At 42.0% G+C, this 17,740-nt stretch overlaps 1 protein-coding gene across 1 annotated transcript in view; it reads right to left on the bottom strand.

Moving 5' to 3' along the window:
• Positions 1–1,371: 1,371 nt before the first annotated feature.
• FNDC1 (fibronectin type III domain containing 1) overlaps positions 1,372–17,740 on the bottom strand; it is a 100,887-nt gene continuing 84,518 nt past the window's right edge. Inside the window, exons 18-23 of the mRNA XM_025422664.3 lie at positions 15,702–15,810; positions 11,057–11,136; positions 7,674–7,703; positions 6,712–6,873; positions 5,024–5,146; positions 1,372–2,162 (exon numbers count right to left, since the gene is read on the bottom strand). Coding sequence (XP_025278449.3) covers positions 2,047–2,162; positions 5,024–5,146; positions 6,712–6,873; positions 7,674–7,703; positions 11,057–11,136; positions 15,702–15,810 — 620 coding nt within the window. The 3' untranslated portion in view covers positions 1,372–2,046. The remainder of the gene's footprint in view (positions 2,163–5,023; positions 5,147–6,711; positions 6,874–7,673; positions 7,704–11,056; positions 11,137–15,701; positions 15,811–17,740) is intronic.

Here is a 17,740-nt window from a genome sequence, read left to right as displayed (position 1 = left end):
CGCGCCCTTCAGTGTGTGAGTCACAAAGGAGGTGGTGCCTGCCTTTCAGTGCTGATCTGGATCTCTGTGTCTTCCAAAGGGGGCCCCATCACCAAGACAGGCTTGTGGAACAGACCAAATGGCTCTTCTCTTGCACATGCTAATGAATTATTTATACCGGGGGAGGCACTTTCAGGAAATGTGCAATCTGCTGGTGCTCTCCCAGACGAGGGCCTCATTTTGGCATCTATTCTCTGGTCTCCGATAGCAGGCAAGTGGAGGCTGAAAGCAGACAGAAATTCGGAGGGGTGGGTGGGAGAAATGAAGGAAGCAAGCTGTGTGTTTATCAGGAAAACTCACTTCTATTTAAAGCATTGTGACATCTGTTTGAATGTTAATTTGTGTGAAAAACAAGGTTTTTAGGCCTTTTTTTTTTTTTTTTAATAATCCCCCTTTCATGGACAAGAGCCCTAAAAGCTACTTAGAGCTTCCCATCCTGGTTTGCGAAACTGTAACACATTAGAACTGGGTATCTAATCTGTCCCCCTAAGGAATTCTAGTATCTTCCCAAGCTGTCAGAATGCTTGCATTTTCTTTACTGTGGCTTATTGTGGAAAGGGGATCGTGGAATCTGAGGAGAACATTGGTTTTCACAGCCCCATGGAAAGGACCCTGCTAAGTCACTTGTTTCCTTGGAAGTTTTCCCTTCAAACCCACCAGATACACCAGGTTGCACCTCAACACAGTACTGGCAGTGAAAGTGACCCCAGGAGGCTGGACTGCATTCTGCTATTAAATCATGCATTACTGGTACAGTCTGGGGGCCCCAGAAAAGGATATGCTTCTAGCTCATTCCCCCCACTGCGTCTCCGATGCTGAAAGCTTTATGAAAGAAAATAAAACCTTCATGCCACAGAGCTGCCTGAGGACACAAGAGAGCCAAGCACATGGAAAGGACACCATGTTTTAAAAAGAATTAGAATAAAATGTGTCTTTAAATAAATGTTCTTGTGTTGCAGTCAAAAGGGACAATATGCTCGTATTTCAAGGAGGAGATACTCGGGCAGGAAAGGGGAAAGGATTTTTCTTCAACTGGATTTTTAAATCATTTGGGACCTCAAATCTTGATTATTCTGGAAACATACTGGATATGTCCCCATAGAGGCAACTAGCCATTTTCACCCGGGTCTGGAAAGATCATCTCCTCAGGTAGAAAGCACTTGGTTTGCATTTAGGTCACTGGTGTTAACTGCTGTTACCGCCAGCTCCCCATCACTCCCAGAGTCCAGCAGCATTCGCTCCGTTGTTCTCATCACATGGAGTGCAGATTCTTTGGACGCTTCTAAAAGATGTTAATAAACAGCACCTTTGCTCCAGAAAGTCCCACACACATTTATCTAGTGAACAAATACAAATTTAGCAACTTTAATCAATGTTCTTGCAGACAAGTGAGGATATGTATATGCCTATATACATATATATAATATCAAAATTGAGAATTTACAAATATGATTTGATACATTTGGTCTAGCAGTGGATAAGTCCGCGGAATAAATCTTAGGATATATTTCCTTTGGTGGTGTTTTTAGTAACTCAGTTCTACCGCATAGTGAGACATCTGAAGCTTAAATTCGGCTAATTTTGGAAGAGTCCAGTGAGAAAGAAGAAAGCGTGTAGCATTCCACGAAGCAAGCACAGCAAGTTTATGCTGTTCCCTGGAGACACCGATGTGTCTGAATTTTGGGCCTAAAAAGTAGGAAGCCTGCACTGAGTCAGTGGGCATCCCCTGTAGCTGTGTGTTTCTGCTGTCTCTGGAACGTGCTATTACAATCCAAACCTATGGAGAAGCCAAGTTAACAGCAACACTGAATTCTGTGTGTCGTCCAGGCCAAGAAGTAGGACTGAGTTCCCGGCTGAAGATGCTTGAAATGTGCAGTGTCCGTCACATGGCCTTGCTGGTCCCAGGGTCAGTGGGGCGGGGGACACTGTCTTTTCCTGCTCACAGTCTCTAGTGCAAGTTAGTCAAGCGGGTTGGACGGGCGAGCCCTTGGCACGATTGTCCCGTGGTTACCACTTCCCTGGAATGGAGACCCCACACTCATACCAGCCCACATAGTAGTAGGGAGTTCCAAACCCGATGTTGCCAAAGCTGACCGGCTCCTGGCGATACTGGCGGAAGTAGCCTAGAGGGTAAAAGAAAGAGAGGGAACAAAAATGGAGTCTGTGATATTGTGATTTATAATAAGAACTATATATTTGGTCTTCATCCCTGTTCCTGGCACACAGCTCCTAAAGCCCTTGGATTTCCTAGTGATAAGAGTGGTAAAGGTATCCTGATATTCCTAACAAATCCCTTTAGACTACACCTGAGTTTATGTTAATGGGATTACTTTCAGAAAGCATCTTCGGATGGTGCTAGTCACCAGAGAGGCCAACCATGGGATTAGAGAGGCCCCTCCTGGCCTCTGTGGAGGCCCTTCAATCATGAACGGCCAATGATTTCTTCAATCATGCCTATATAAGACAGTTATCTTATATAAATTATAGTAAATAAATTATCTTATGTAAATTGAATTATATAACTATAATACATGAGATAATTATGTTACATAAATAATAATAACAAGAAACCCCAAAGCGCAAGGTTCTAAAAGCTCTAGGTTGGTGAACATGTGCTCCCAGAGAGAACATGGATGCTCTGCGTCCTTTCCCCACATTGTGCCCTTTGCAGCTCTTCCATCCAGTTGCTCCCAAATTGTACACTTTTATAATAAACTGGTACGAAGCCTAGTAAGTAAAACATTTTTTCTGAGTCCTGTGAGCTGCTCTTCCAAATTAATCGAACCCGAGAAGGGGGCAGTAGGAATCTCCAATATGTAGCCAGTAGCTCAGAAGCTCAGGTGGCATTCTGGACTTGTGACTGGCACCTGAAGTTGGTCAGGGGAGGGCGTCAGTCTTGTGGGACTGAGCCCCTAGCCTGTGTGATCTGACGCCACCTCTGGGCACAGTATCAGAACTTGTGTGAATTGTAGGACTCCCAGCTGGTGTCCAAGAATTGCTGTTGCTGTGGGGGGGAAAAAAACCCATGCTTGGAACTGATGTCACAATTGTAGCATCAGAAGTGCCCAAGCCAACAGAAAAAATTCTCATCCTTACAAACTCCATTCAAACAGAAGACCTCTGATAAATTGTTTTTATGAAAAATACTACTTCCAAATAAACACTACCATTTTACGGGAAGGGTCAATAATCCCTGAGGCTTATACCAGGCATGTTTTGGAGGGATAATCCAGTCCCCACATATGTGTGACACAGGTAGGAAAGAGTTCATTAGTGCCCTATTTCTCTCTCTCCATAAAGGAAGATCATTGTAGCCGCTTGCTGTGGAGCACTCGCTGCAGGGCGGACAACTTTGGGCAAAATTCCCGCTTGGTCCTCACAGCACGGAGGGCCCCCGACGTGCCTAGAACTCAAGCCTCCAGGTTTAGTTCTTGAAGTCTGTGGTAGGCTTTTAGATCTTTCAGGTAAATCTCTCAAAGGAAAGAATTTTTGAGTATTTTTGAGCAACACCTCTTTGGCCCTGTTTACTCTTGCCAGATGAACAAATACCCACCATCCTACCAGGCAGCATGCTGATTAAGTAGCGTCTCTGCTCAGGGCCAAAACTGTGACCACGGTCATGGAAACACAGTAAAATACAAGTAATGCTCAGTAACCAGGTCAATGCAAGATCTTGAAAAAAATGAAGAAACATGATAGATTTTATGTGACAATGGGGCTAGGCCACAGTACCCAGATATTTGGTCAAGTATTATTCTAGATATTTCTGTAAAAGTATTTTTATATGAGATTAACCTTTCAATCGTCAGACTTTGAGTGAAGTAGGTTACTCTATAATGTGGGTGGGCCTCATCCAATCAGTTGAAGGCCCTAATGGGAAAAGATTAACCTCCCATGACAAAGTGGGTATTCTGCTAGCAGACTGCCTTCAGGTTCACACTGCAACACTGACTCTTCCTTGGGTCTCCAGCCTACTACTGGCCTGCTCTGCAGATGTTGGACTTGCCAACCACCATAATCATATGAGCTAACTCCTTAAGACATTGCTCTCTCAGTCTCTCTCTCTCTCTCTCTCTCTCTCTGGTTCTGTTTCTCTGGGGAACTCTGACTAATATACTTACTTTACTGTTCTATTTTACCCTATCTTAATTCTTTGAAAACAAGTAATTTGTGTTTACCAAACTATAGTATTTTTTTTCCAAATTAAAAAAGTTGATAGAACATCTCATGTCTGGAAATCGCCAGATCACTGAGTTGAGTGCATAATGGAAACAGTGCTGGACTTCATTCAATTGTTCTGTTTATTTTATTTTTTTGTTTTGGCAGTTGAGGGAGTTCATTAAATACTGTGAGCTGTTAACCTTTGAGATTAATATATTTGTTCTCACCCTGTGATACCATAATGAAATAGTTGCTACATTACCTACTGAAGTATATGGTAAGCTACAGTTGGTTTTCATGTTTGTTTACCTTTCCTTCTCTGTACCCATGTTCATGTCATTCTCTGCCCCCAAAGACTCTAATCTTTGCATGCCTAGTTTTTTCTATGACTCAGCCCAGACTCTACTTTTTTTCTGATAGCCTCAAGCAGCCTGACTCCCTTGAATTCAGAGGGTGACTACAATCTGCAAAACTACCTAACAATGGGACAACTATGTGACATAACTCCTGTCATTATCTGTACTTTAAGTTGTTCACTCTTAGTTACCTTTCACATATTTATTTTCTTTTCCCAGTTATGGAGCAGGAAAGAGATTTTTCTGAGAGTAGGGACAATGTCTTATATTCCTTTTATCCCTGCCTCTCCTAGGTTCACCTCAGTTCCAGCACATGGTTGGAGTATTCTGTTGGTTCCTTATTTGTATGATTCAAAATGCTGTTAACATCCATCTTTAAATGATAAACAAAATGGTGGTTTTCCCTGTATATTAGCTGACCTCTCCCAACCCGCAGGATAGTATAATCAGGCCTTTGTCTGAATTACCTTGAATGGTAGGGAGAGCTTCTACGTAGGACTGAGGCCCTGTTCTTCCATCAAGGTGTGAATCCACAAACTGGCAGTGGTCTTCCCCTCTTCCCCAGCTGTCCCCAATGCTGTAGAATGTATCTGCATAAGGGAATATCATAGGTTAGTGAGTAGTTGAGAAATATACTTTAAGAGTTTTCCCGAGCTTTGGAGAACATTTGAACTGTGTACTTAAACTTGGTGTGTCATATTTTCCATGTTGGAAAAACAGTGATAATAGCACCAATGTCAAAGTGTTGTAAAGATTCAGCAAGATCACGTATGTTAAATACTTAACAAGTCCTCAATAAATGGAAGCTATTAATATTATAGGCAATTTCAGCCTATACATGGCAGGCCTTTTATACTCCTTGGTTTTAAAAAAGGAATAGATGAAACTGTGATAGATGAAATAAATTACAAAGGGCATGAAGATCTGTAAAAAAAATAGAAGAACCTATTTTCATACGTCACTAGAAGTGGGGGGTGTATCTGTGGCATAAGGTGCTGTCCATGGTGCTGTCCATGGTCCATGTGGTATAATGTCCTGCTGCACAGTAGGGCAGGTGTTTCTGTTGACACTGGGATACTGGAGCTGCTGTGTAACTGCTGCCAGGAATTCTGATGCAGGGGATGGAAAGTACAGTAGTGAGAGAGAAAAGAAAGAGCAGAGTGAAGCATATAGGCAGTAGGTATTGGGAGAGGCATGTACATCGAGAAAGTGGAGAGTGGTAGGAAAGACTTTGTTTTGACATTGTCTTTAAAAGATCACCACTAGCAAGAGAAAAAAAAACCTATAGCAGCTGAGAAAAAGTTTTAAAAATATATGTACTAAAAATGTAAAAGGTTGCACATTTAAGAAAAAAAAACAAATTTGTGTAGGTGAGTGAATCAAAGCCAGCTGGGTAGAAAGGGCATTTTGAAATGTTAGTAGTTCAAGGTGTATATGGTATTGTTTTAATCCCCTCCCATAATGAAAACAATGTAATTTTTATTCAGACACAGAACAAGTAACACTGGTGTATGTTTCACCATTTACATTTTTTCTTCATAAAGGTGAAGGCAAGGAAGGAAGAGTGGTGGATTTTTCCTTGATACTTCTAGCTTACACTCATATTTATTATTATTGAATTAATGTCAAAGAAAATTGGCCTTTAAATTTCTTTTTTTTAAGATTTTATTTATTTATTCATGAGAGACAGAGAGACAGAGAGAGAGAGAGAGAGAGAGAGGCAGGCAGAGACACAGGCAGAGGGAGAAACAGGCTTCACTCAGGAAGCCCGATGTGGGATTCGATCCCAGGTCCCCAGGATCAGGCCCTGGGCTGAAGGCAGTGCTAAACTGCTGAGCCCCCCGGGTGCCCAGCCTTTATATTTCTAACAGAATTTGGGATCTCATTTCTAAAATATAGTGGACTTTTAAAAAATTATATGTATATAAATGTATATATTTATATTTATTTATTTATATATTTCTAAGTGTCAAAGTAAAAACAAGTAACTCCAAAGTAGAGCCTGAAAAACTGATTTATGTGTGAGCCACTGTGAAATATAATGGGTCCACAGCTCAAATACAAACGTTCTGATGCACCTGTTATGTCAAGTTAGTACCAAATAAAATAAAAAATTTCCATACCTTCCCATACCACACCATTCTCAAAGACCTACCTTTCAGGTTGTCACTGAGGTAGATCTTATACCGCAGTGAATTACAAAGAACAACTCCCACAAATTTTCTATACCACGTCCGCTTCACATACTGCCGGCCGTGGCAGTCGGTGTAGCTAGGGTCATGTTTGAAAGCAAATGGGATCCAGATGGGCTCACCACCTTGACAACACAAGACACACGCACTGGGTCACAGCATTCCACGGTGTTTCGTCTCACACAAAATATCAGAAAACTTGACTTATTCATTGACCCTTCCCTCCTCTCTGGGCTTTCCCACCTTCCCAATGGGCACTCTTTCCCCTCATTCTCCTTCTTTCTTGGTCCGGAAGTACAATTAAGGAGATCCTTTTACCTGAACATATTTAGTATATTTGAATTTCTATTACAGGATTCTTAAAAGTAATAAAAACCCCTTAAGTCAAGGAAAATAAGATATAATGACATATTTGATCTTTTGGGACATGCCATCCTACCTGCTCCCTCCAGAAGCCCCTCAGCATAGACTCTTACTGTTCTCATCACTCCTAAGATCTGTCTTGAACTTAAACAACAGGGCTTTCACAGTTTGTTTGAAATACAGAGTAGAATTCTATTGCATATTTAATGCATTTGGCTATCTTTTCAGCAATTTCAATTTCATTGAATTTTCTATTAAATTTCATATGAATTCCAATATTCAATGAAATTATGTAAATAAAGTTATCGATTTTATAGCCATTGGCCACCACACAGTGGTTTCTTTTATAGATATTGGTTGCTATGGTCCTATAAAAAAATTCCCAGGTCACCCTTTTCCCTAGATCAGGATAAAGGGTACAAGGAAACCAAAGAAGTTGTCACGAAATCATAAAAATGCAAAAGTGGTCTAGCATTTCTACTTGTGAGTAGTCACAGCAATCTCATATTCAATATCCAACTTGATTACTAGAATATCAAGTTTGTCAAGAAAAGAAACTTACCTGGTGGCCTCACAACAAGCAGAGGATTGTCTGCAGAATGAAAAAGAAATAATTGACTTCACTATCATATTTCACAACCATGTAACTGTCGAAATGTTTATTGTGACAGAGAGAGCTAACCAAAGAGCTCCCTGGAAAACATACAAATGTAGTTAATTTGAACTATGCCAATGCTTTCCTTTGTTTCCTAGGAAATATCCTTTGCTAGTTAAACTGCCTTGTCATTTTATAGAAGTTGTAAGTCAATACAGTAGGATTTTGATTTAGGGTACTACAGAATAATTCAGTATTCAGCATTTTTAGAAGATGCATCTGTCTTGAGAAAACAGTTTGGTGGTTTCTTAAAAAGGTAAACATATACCTACTATAGGATCTATCTATTCCACTCCTAAGTATTTGTCCAAGAGGCATTAAAACGCATGACCATGCAAACACTTGTACAAGCATGTTCATGGCAGTTTTATTTGTAATAGCCAAGAATTAGATGTAGCTCAAATGCCTATGAACAAATGCATGGGTAAGTTATGGTACAGCCATATGACAAAATACTGCTAAGTAAAGAGAATGAACTATTGGTAATAAAATAATATGGATGGATCTCAAAATGATTTTGCTGAGTGAAAGAAGCTAGACAAAAAAGTTCATACTGCATTATTTCATTTACATAAAACTGTAGAAAGTGCAAACTAAAGTGAGAGAAAGCAGATGAGTGGTTGCCTGTTAACAGAGGAGACGATGGGTGCATGGTGTGGGGCAGGGGAGCCGGGCTGAATAGCAGCAGTGAGTATATTGGGGTGACAGCGATGTTCACTAATTTGTGATGACAGCTTCAAGGGGGAAAACATACTTTAAAACCCACTGAGTTGGGGACGCCTGGGTGGCTCAGTGGTTGAGCGTCTGCCTTTGGCCCAGGGTGTGATCCTGGAGTCCCAGGATCGAGTCCCACATTGGGCTCCCTACATGGAGCCTGCCTCTCTCTCTGCCTACGGGCTCCCTACAAGGAGCCTGCCTCTCTCTCTGCTTATGTCTCTGCCTCTCTCTGTGTCTCTCATCAATAAATGAAAAAAATCTTAAAAAAAAAACCCACTGAGTTGTACTCTGTACACGTGCACAGCTGATTGTAGGCCACTTGCATTTCAATAAAGCTGTATGTGAAACATCTCTATATCTTAGCCCAAGCAATGCCACTTGAGAAAATACAGTGGCACCTGGGTGGCACAGTCGGTTAAGCGTCTGACTCTTGGTTCCGACTCAGGTCACAGTCTCAGGGCTGTGAGATCAAGCCCTGCATTGGGTTCCATGCTCAGTGGGGAGTCTGCTTGAGATTCTTTCTCCCTGTGCCCCTGCCCTCCACTCTCTTTCTCTCTCTAAAAATAAATAAATAAATCTTTAAAAAGAAAGAAAATATAGAACTAGTTTGTAAGGAATTCTGCTTTAGAAAAAGTTCATTTTTATAAAATAACATGGGCCATTCTCCTTTTTTATTTAAAAAAAAATTATCATTGAATAAAATTACTCTTTTTAGGCAAATATCCTATGAGTTTCAACACATGCATTGATTCATGGAACCCTACTATAATCAGGATCCAGAATATTTCTATCACCCCCAAACCTTCAGGCTGTCCCTCTATAAAGACCATTCATTCACTCCCACAGAAGAGTGGCCTTCCATTAGCTGTAAGTGTAAATGCTCATTTTGCTCTCCTGCTCTTACATTTCATTAGTCTGCCGAAAAATTTTCAAGTGCTCCAGGGTGGAGGGGAGGGGAACTTACAGAACAACAGCACAACACAAACATGGAAAGTTTATCCCGTGGTGCAGCCTACGCTACACATATACATCCGCTTCATGTATTTCTATCTTTGGCAAGTGCCATAATTCAATTACCTGGCAATTTTCCTGTTGTTGACCTAACTGCTTTCAGCAGGGTTGTGCAAAGTGAAGGAGGAATTTGAACAAACTGACTGAATAAAGTGAAGATGGCCAGAGCAAATAATTGTCAAATTCCAAGTAACTGTCAAATTGTCAAATGGTGTGCATGAGGATCTCCTGGGAGCTGACTACAAAAGAGTCTTATTCAGAGGTCTGGGTTGGGGGGGCCCTGGGGTTTCATCACCCACCCTTTAGAAGCCACAAAGAATAGGGTGGGTGTATGGTGGGGCTTTTCTGAGAGGGGGAGTAGAAAAGAGGGGTCTTTTCCAAATTATACTGCAGTCTCAGAAATTACATTTATATTTCTGTTCTCAGATTTTGGGACAGAATTTCTTGGTAGCTTTCTAGATTTGAATTATTTTTTTCTTATAGATTTGTATCATGTTAATTCTGATCATTGCCAAAGATCCATTCTTTTTTAAGGAAATGTAGCCATGAACACAGACACGTTTCTTACTTTAGCAAATTAACTCTTGAAAATGGTTTTCTTTGACTCTTTCTTAATTGCTAATGAGGAACACACTCCTTAAATGAAAAAAATGAGAACACTTTTGAGGTCCTTTGTCAACATTTCCAATATGAAGCATATTCTCAGGAAAGATTTTATTTTTTTCCCACTTACTGTGATTTGGTAGATTTCAAATCATCACACTTAAAAATATCTTCCAATTATAAATGTTCTGGGGTCAAGCTACATGTGGGAAACAATCTAACCAAATAGAAGCTAGAGCAACTTTAGGGTACAGCTGGTTCAGTCGAACTTCTGAAGGGGGCCTGGCATAGAGGCATAGGTACCAGCTCCCAGTGTGACTTCCTATGTGGAAAGGCTGCTAAGCCAGGACTGGCCAGCTCTGTGCATATCGCTTCAGACCACGACCTCAGGAACATCTTACAGAAGGGCCAGAGAGCTTTTCTGTATACTAGCATCCCCCAGGGCAGAGCCATCCTCCAAGTGACACTGCTTATAAGACTGGATAGTATTCTAATTAAACTTTCCTTTTTAAGTAAAGACATCTTTATCTCCTAGTAACAGAACCATCATGGAGACCTGACTAATTGGAAGAAGCAAATGCCTCTCAGTCCCCATGACATTTATATTCTTCAGCTGTTTGTAATAAAAAAAAATTAGCTCTGCAACTAAATCTTTCACAGAGAGATTCAAACTTATCTTTCCCACATGGTTGAAAACTAGATTTTTTTCCCTTTTATTGGAATGTGACCTTTCCACTTTCCAGGCAGCTCCAGTGAAGATTACTTTTAATTTTATTAACCAGATTTTAACACAGCACAAAGAAAACGATGTTTCTATTATAAAGTGATATCCAATATGAACTTATTAAATAGAAAAGTAAGAATTTTACTTCTTCGGTTTTTGTGCTATTATAGTCATGATTCCAAAGTATTTGTCTTTGAGAAAAAAGAAAAAAATGAGAATGTGAAGGCGCAGATACCTGATTCTGTAACAAATGAGACCGAAGGGCTGATGGGTCCGTAGCCATGTGGATTTTTGGCTTGAACCTTAAAATAATACCTGAAATTAGAAGAAAACATTTTTTTGAAAGAGAAGCTTGTTTAATTTCTGAGTAATAAGACAAATTCCCAAACTATTGAGCACTTACTCTGTGGCAGGGTTTGAGTGTTATTTTTTTAAACAAATGTATACATCATGGCAATTCATATTTTTGGTGGAGCTTTCTCATTTCCCAATAACTTTTTGAAATAATACAATTAATAGTATTGACTAATGTGGCTCACAGCAGCAGGAGGAGCATATCAGGCAAATAAGCCACTGGGAGAGCATATGTTCCTTAGTGCATCAAAGCTGCATGGCCCCATGCAGGCTTGTCCTTGGATGAATGCCCCTCTCATCCTGTTCTCAACCCACTTGAGTTCCGCAGCTTAGAGTCTAGAAGCTGGAGCAGCAAGACACTTACAGAGCAAAATTCACATTTAACCTAATTCTTATCACTGCACTCCATGTGAAAAAGCAGGATGTTTGACCCAGTAATGATGCAACTCGTTGTTGGCGGGAGTCGGGCAAGCCAGTCCCAACGTTGGCCTTCTCAGTGGAACTAACATGACAGTGATGTTTTGGGTGCATGCCACGTGCTATGGTTGGCTCTGGAGCTTTAAAAGTCACTGAGTTTTGAGCTTCTGTGCCTCAAGTAAAGAGAAGCAAGTCCAAGAAGTGGAAGTGGAAAAAGCCCGGAGAGCTTTTGCTGCCGGATTAATCCTTGTCTTGGAACAGAGACTGTCCTCCATCATCTAGAAGGAGACTGATAGGCCAGGCAGGTTGGGAGTCCCCAGATATCTTGCTCAGTGCTCTTAGGAGCTACAGGACAAAAAGTGGTGGCGAAATACTACTGGAGACCAACACCGCAGTTGTGACCCACTGACTACGCCAACTGTTATCTTCGTGTTTCATGTACCTCTGGGACCCCAGATATTATCTGTACTCTCGCAGTCCCAAGCTACTCACAGGTGAAGAAGAGGGTAAGAGGGTAAGAAACCCCTGCAAGTGGTGGCACTCTGCCACTTCAGAGAGCTCCTAACAAGCTTTCTCTGCCATGAGTCTTGGCACACGGGTTCTGTGCACTAATTAAAGTACACTAAATGTTCACAAGGTGAGTTATTTAATCAGAGAGCAAAGGTGTCTGTCTGTTACCCCACTGTCCTGGCACCAAGCCTCCAAAGCTCCTAAGATCATCAAGGGAGCCAGGCTTCACAGTTACACAGAGATATTTGACTTGGGGTTTGATTAAAGAGAGCCAAGAAAGGCTCATTTGGTAAATTTAGCCTTCTTTTAAGCCCTTCAAGAAAGTCATTCACATCTCATTTAGAAGAGAATCCTTTTTAAATTTCATTAAAAAAAAAAAAAGATATGCACAATTAAGTACATAAGAGTTTCCAAGTCTCAGTTTGCTCAGTAGTCCGTGTTTTCCCAATTATGCATACTTTATTCAGCGGTTATGGAGTTATTTAAGGCAAAATCCTGCAGGCAGTGGGTTTGGCATACGTCAATGATACTGGTCAAACTTTACAGATACTTTTTCTTTTTCCTTAAAAAGGGAAATTAAAACCTAAGGGATGACATATCCTCAGAGGCTACATGGGATATTGCTGCTGAACATTTCCTCAGCTGTTGCTTGAGTGGTCCTGACACCAGAAGGAATCAGGGCTTGACGACTCTGGAGATGGCACAGGATGCCAGACTGGGCTGACGCCTTGACTGTATCAATTCTGTCTCCCTACTGAAACCCAAGCATTCTTCTCGTCTACTTTCTCCATCCACACACTCTGTCCTCCAACAAAGTCCACAGTGGCCCAATTTCAAAGATGTATTTCCATTTGAACCTCACCTAATGTGTCAAAGCAAATTTAAATACACAATGCTGAAAAACATGAAATTATGAGGGAAAAATAAGGTTCCTATGTTCAAAACCACATTACATTTAGTTTCTTCCAGAAACCAAAATATATATCTCACACTCCGAATAATCTCTGCCTCACCCAAGTTACAAGAGCAACCCATGCCTTATCTTCTTAGATGAGCTCTTGACACCTTCTTTTGAATAACCTCCCACAGTTGAAATCTTTGTGTTTTAAGTATTGATGAAATATGCAGGTTCAGAAAGTGATCTGGGACAGAATTAGGTGAACAAGGTGTGCAATACCCCCGTAAAGTCAAAAACAACATTCAGTTATAAAGAACCAAAGCTGGTATTTTCTATTCCAGATCATCTTGAGGGGACTGACTTCTTGTGTTTCCTATAGGGACTCTGCGGTGCGTTCCTGAGAAACCCTGAGGACAGTACTAACAGGCACATGCAGCCTCCATGGAGGCTGGATGGAGGCATGGAAGAAGGTCATGGATCACTAACATGGGCCCACCAGAGCTGTTCTGCATCAGTGTAATGCAGGGAAACAATGAGCATCCTTACATCAGGCTGTTCACAGGGGTTTTGAGGAAATCTGTGGAAGAGCCATGTGTGGTCTGTGCCCCGGCCAGCACCTTCCATCAGAAGAAGGAATAATTGAGCAGGCATACCAGGGAGAAGCTACAGTAGCAGCTGCTGTTCCTAACCTGTCTATCAGGACACTGAACATGGGTGGAGGGTAGGACAGAAACTACAAGAGACTCCCAAGCCCACTGGGACCAGCCTGTCCAGTCTCCTCTCCTCCTGCTCCCACCATACTGGCTTCCTTTTCTTCCTAGAACACACCATGCTTTCGGCATCCCTTTTCTGCCCAAAGCTTGGCATCACCCCACCCACCTTCCCTAAGTTAAATGCTGCTTATCTATTTCCCCAGGGAAGCTCACCTGACTGCCCTCCAATCCCCACAAGCTCAGGAAAAAAGTCTCTCTTAGGATACTGATTGGTCAAAGTTTGTATTTATGCTGTTGCTAAATTATCTGTCTACCAAACTGTGAGCTCCATGAGGCCTGGGCCATGGTGTATCTTACAGCCCACGCCTCCCACCCTACTGCACTCCCCCATCCCCTCCCCCTGCTGCTCCCACCCTGGGTCTGTCCTCAATGCAAAACCTGGTGCCTGGTGCAGAGCAAACTCTAAGTGCGGATTGAAGGAACGGTGGGCACTCCTCTATACCTGTTCAAATAGTGACTACACAACCATCTCCTGATATTCAAAACTCAAGATCAGCCTGGCAGCAAAAGTTGTAGAAAGAACATTGGCAGGAGGGGTAGGGTGGGGTGGGTAGCGGGGTCAGGAGAGGGGGATTCAAGTTCTACCCCAAGGCTGTGATGGGAAAGCACTGTCACTCTGCACACAATGCAGAAAATCGAGTGTTGACCCCACTGTCTTAAATGTGTTGTTTTTGTTTGCTTTAATTAATCCATTTTTCCTCACTATTAGGGAAAAATAAAGAAAAGTATTTTCTCAGGTTCCTGTGTTGGTCCTTGCTTTTTATTTGTCAGATCCTCAAATTCATAATAGTTTGTGAATGTTCAGCTCAGGTAAGCTCACATGGCACCTCCAATGCCTGGAGAAAAGTTCTCAGCTAGTTCGGAAGTGTCTCGGTACCCATGGCTATTAACCAGTTTTTATCTCCCTTGGCACATTTCTATCGAAGGAGAGTGTTTTGTTTCAATCTTCTCCATGTTCCTACAACTATATAGGAAATGATAGGTCTCAGGCTCACAGACCCATCACTTAGAGCTCTTTGCTCCATAAATTTAGGGATGGATGTGACCATGGGATGCTGGACTCATTTGCTTGGGCTTGAGAGAGACAATCATTAAATATTCAAGAAACTGCAGGCCCCCTGGAAGCCTGGAATTGACCATGGTGGAAGTATTACACTACAGAAAATGGTAAGCACCATAAACCAGGGATTTTTTTTCCCCAGAGAGCTGGTTTGCACACACACCATGCATGACCCTCACATGCTTGGTGCTTTGCTCATTTTCACCCACCAGGAGAGCTTTCCTGATGATCATTACTATCAAAACCAGATAGTGTAAAGGAGGGAATATACCCACTCTCTTTGTAACGGTGGAAACAAGCCTTGTAGCTTTCATACTGAGCGCCACGAACTCTGGCTCCTACACAGACCTCTGGCCAGCCAGCGCCACCCAGTTCAGTAAGCCATGTTTGTGCCCTTATTAGTGTGTAAAATTCACCTTTCTAAATGGTCTTAACTTCCACATCATAGAGTCTGAGTACCAGTTAACTTATATGTTTAGCAATCGCTGCCCCATTAATGTCACATATGATACACATAATTTCACAATGAAAGCTATGCTGCCTAATGCCACCATCTGCACATGGATCGGTTCTCTTTCAACACACAGAACAACTTTTCTTTCCCCAATGGTAGGGAGCATTTAGTCTCTGTAAAATCAGTAACAGGATATAAACACAATAGACTAACAACTATAATGATACAGTATTTTCTTCTAAGAGAGATATAGTGACATATGGTGCATATTCATTGATATTCCATGGGAAGTAAACAGACTACAAAATAAATCATAAAACCTTTGCATCGATCTTTTCATTTTCAACCTGAGGATACCTGTGACCACACACCCAGATCCTTCTCTGTCTCTTTCTAGTGACTGATACATCATACCTTGTGTTTGGCTTCAGGTTCTCAATGGGCAAATGAGTTACTGAGGAAGCTTGGGTGGACCACTTGTTCCTAATGAAGTCTTCATAGGATGCACTGTAAACCAGGTAACCTGCAAGTGGAGACAAAGAAGAGCCTGCTGAGCATCAAGGAAACCACATCACCCAGGAGGCATGCGTGATGGAGGAGGATGGGGAGGAGGCAATGGCACAGAAGCATTCCCTTCTGAGAGAACAGTTGAAGAACAGGAGCAAGTGCATGTTGCGTCTGGATGGGGTATAAAGTTGGTACCTTCTGGTGAATTCAGATGTGGATAACAAAATTGCACACACTTCTTGACAACTGCTGGTTCCCTACTTCTCTTCCTTCTCTTTATCTCCTACATTTCCTGGCCTTCTTCATTTCCTCAGAACTAATCACCTTGACTGACCTTGACAGCACAGAGGAAAGGGCGGCAGAAGAAAAAGTGGTGACTTCCACACAGGTATTTAAGAATTTCCTGGCAGAGATATACACAATTGTCCTTCACATGAAATGAAGGGATTGTTGATGGTGAGTGCTGTGTGTGTGTTTGTGTGTGTGTGTGTGTGTGCACATGTGTACAACTGAAAGACCCCCAGACTCTTGGTGGCCTCCTCATCCATCTGGTGAAGGCTCTCCTTTGGTTGCTAGTTGTTGAATATCTGTGACTGTCCCTGACCTCAATGTCTGGTGACAGCAGTCAGGCAGCTCTTTCTGCCCTCTTTGCTATGTATGGACGCCAGCGGGCCCCTGACACATGCTCAGCCTTCAAGGAGGCCTCAGAAGGGCCGAATGAAATTATGTCGCAGCTCAGCACCTCCTCTACATTAGTCTCCCATGTTATACACAAAGGAAGAAAACATTTGTGAGGCATTTCCTTTGTGCCAAATATTATTTTAAACACATTCAACCAAGTTTTATTTTGATTAGTTCTCTGGCTCCTAATATGTAAGCATTGATATCCCCACTTTGACACAAGAGACAACTGAGTCTTAGAGATGTTAAATATTTTAGTTCACATCCATGAATTCATTTAACAGATATTTACCATGTGCTTACTATTTGTCAGGCACTATACTCAATGCTGGAGTAAATTGATAAAATGGCAACTCATTTTATCAGAAACTGAAGGAGCAGCAGGGCAGACAGACAAGCAGAATTATACGGCTGTGATGAGAACCACAAAAGAGTAATCCATGTGCCTGGAGGGGTGTTCTGAAGGGGTTCTGAAAATAGGGCCAAACGCTGAAGGATGGAAGCACTTAAGGAGCATGATAGGAGGTAGGGAAGACTCCAGGTGGAGGGAATACCAGGAAGGAGGATAACGAGGGAGGAACCAGTAGGAGATGGTCTCAGAGAGATATGGTGGGGGAACAAGCATGAGATGAAGCTAAGGAAACGCAGAATAAAGAAAATGGTCAGTCCCCTTGGGTCATACAGGTTTTTGCTTTTCATTCTAAAAGAAAGGGGAAGACATTACAGGGTAGCACAACCACATTGTCCTGGATGCCTCCCTCTGGTGCTGAGTGAAACAGATCAGCTATGGAGTATGGATTGGGTGGTCTAGCCAGCCAGCCACTTTTAGAATATCCAAGTGACAAGTGGCAACAGCCCAGGTTAACCTGGCAGTTAAGGTAGAGAAATGGATGGTTTCATGAGAAACTTGGAAGGTAAAATTGATAGGATTCAGTGATGAATTGAATATGGTGGGGAAAATTAAAGAAGATCTAAAGACAATCCCATGCTTACAGAAATGGGGTGGGGAGTGGAGTCATTCTCTGAGACAGGAAACCCAGATCAGCAAGTTTGGGAATAAGAAGGATCATGAGTTTGATTTTGGATATGCTGAGTCTGAGATGCTCTGGAGACATCCTGGTGATGATACCAAGTGCCGATCCCATTTTAGTGTTTGAAGCTCGGAGGAAAAGCAGGCCTAGCCTTGAGCTATAAATCAATGACTCATCTCCAGGATGAATTAAAACCATGTTCCTTGGGTGAGATCCTGGACAGAGAGAGGATGG

The sequence above is a fragment of the Canis lupus genome, chromosome 1 (assembly GCF_003254725.2).
Source record: "Canis lupus dingo isolate Sandy chromosome 1, ASM325472v2, whole genome shotgun sequence".
Taxonomy (NCBI): domain Eukaryota; kingdom Metazoa; phylum Chordata; class Mammalia; order Carnivora; family Canidae; genus Canis; species Canis lupus.
The sequence above is the reverse complement of the archived record's forward strand: the minus strand, read 5'-3'. Positions and strand labels throughout refer to the sequence as shown.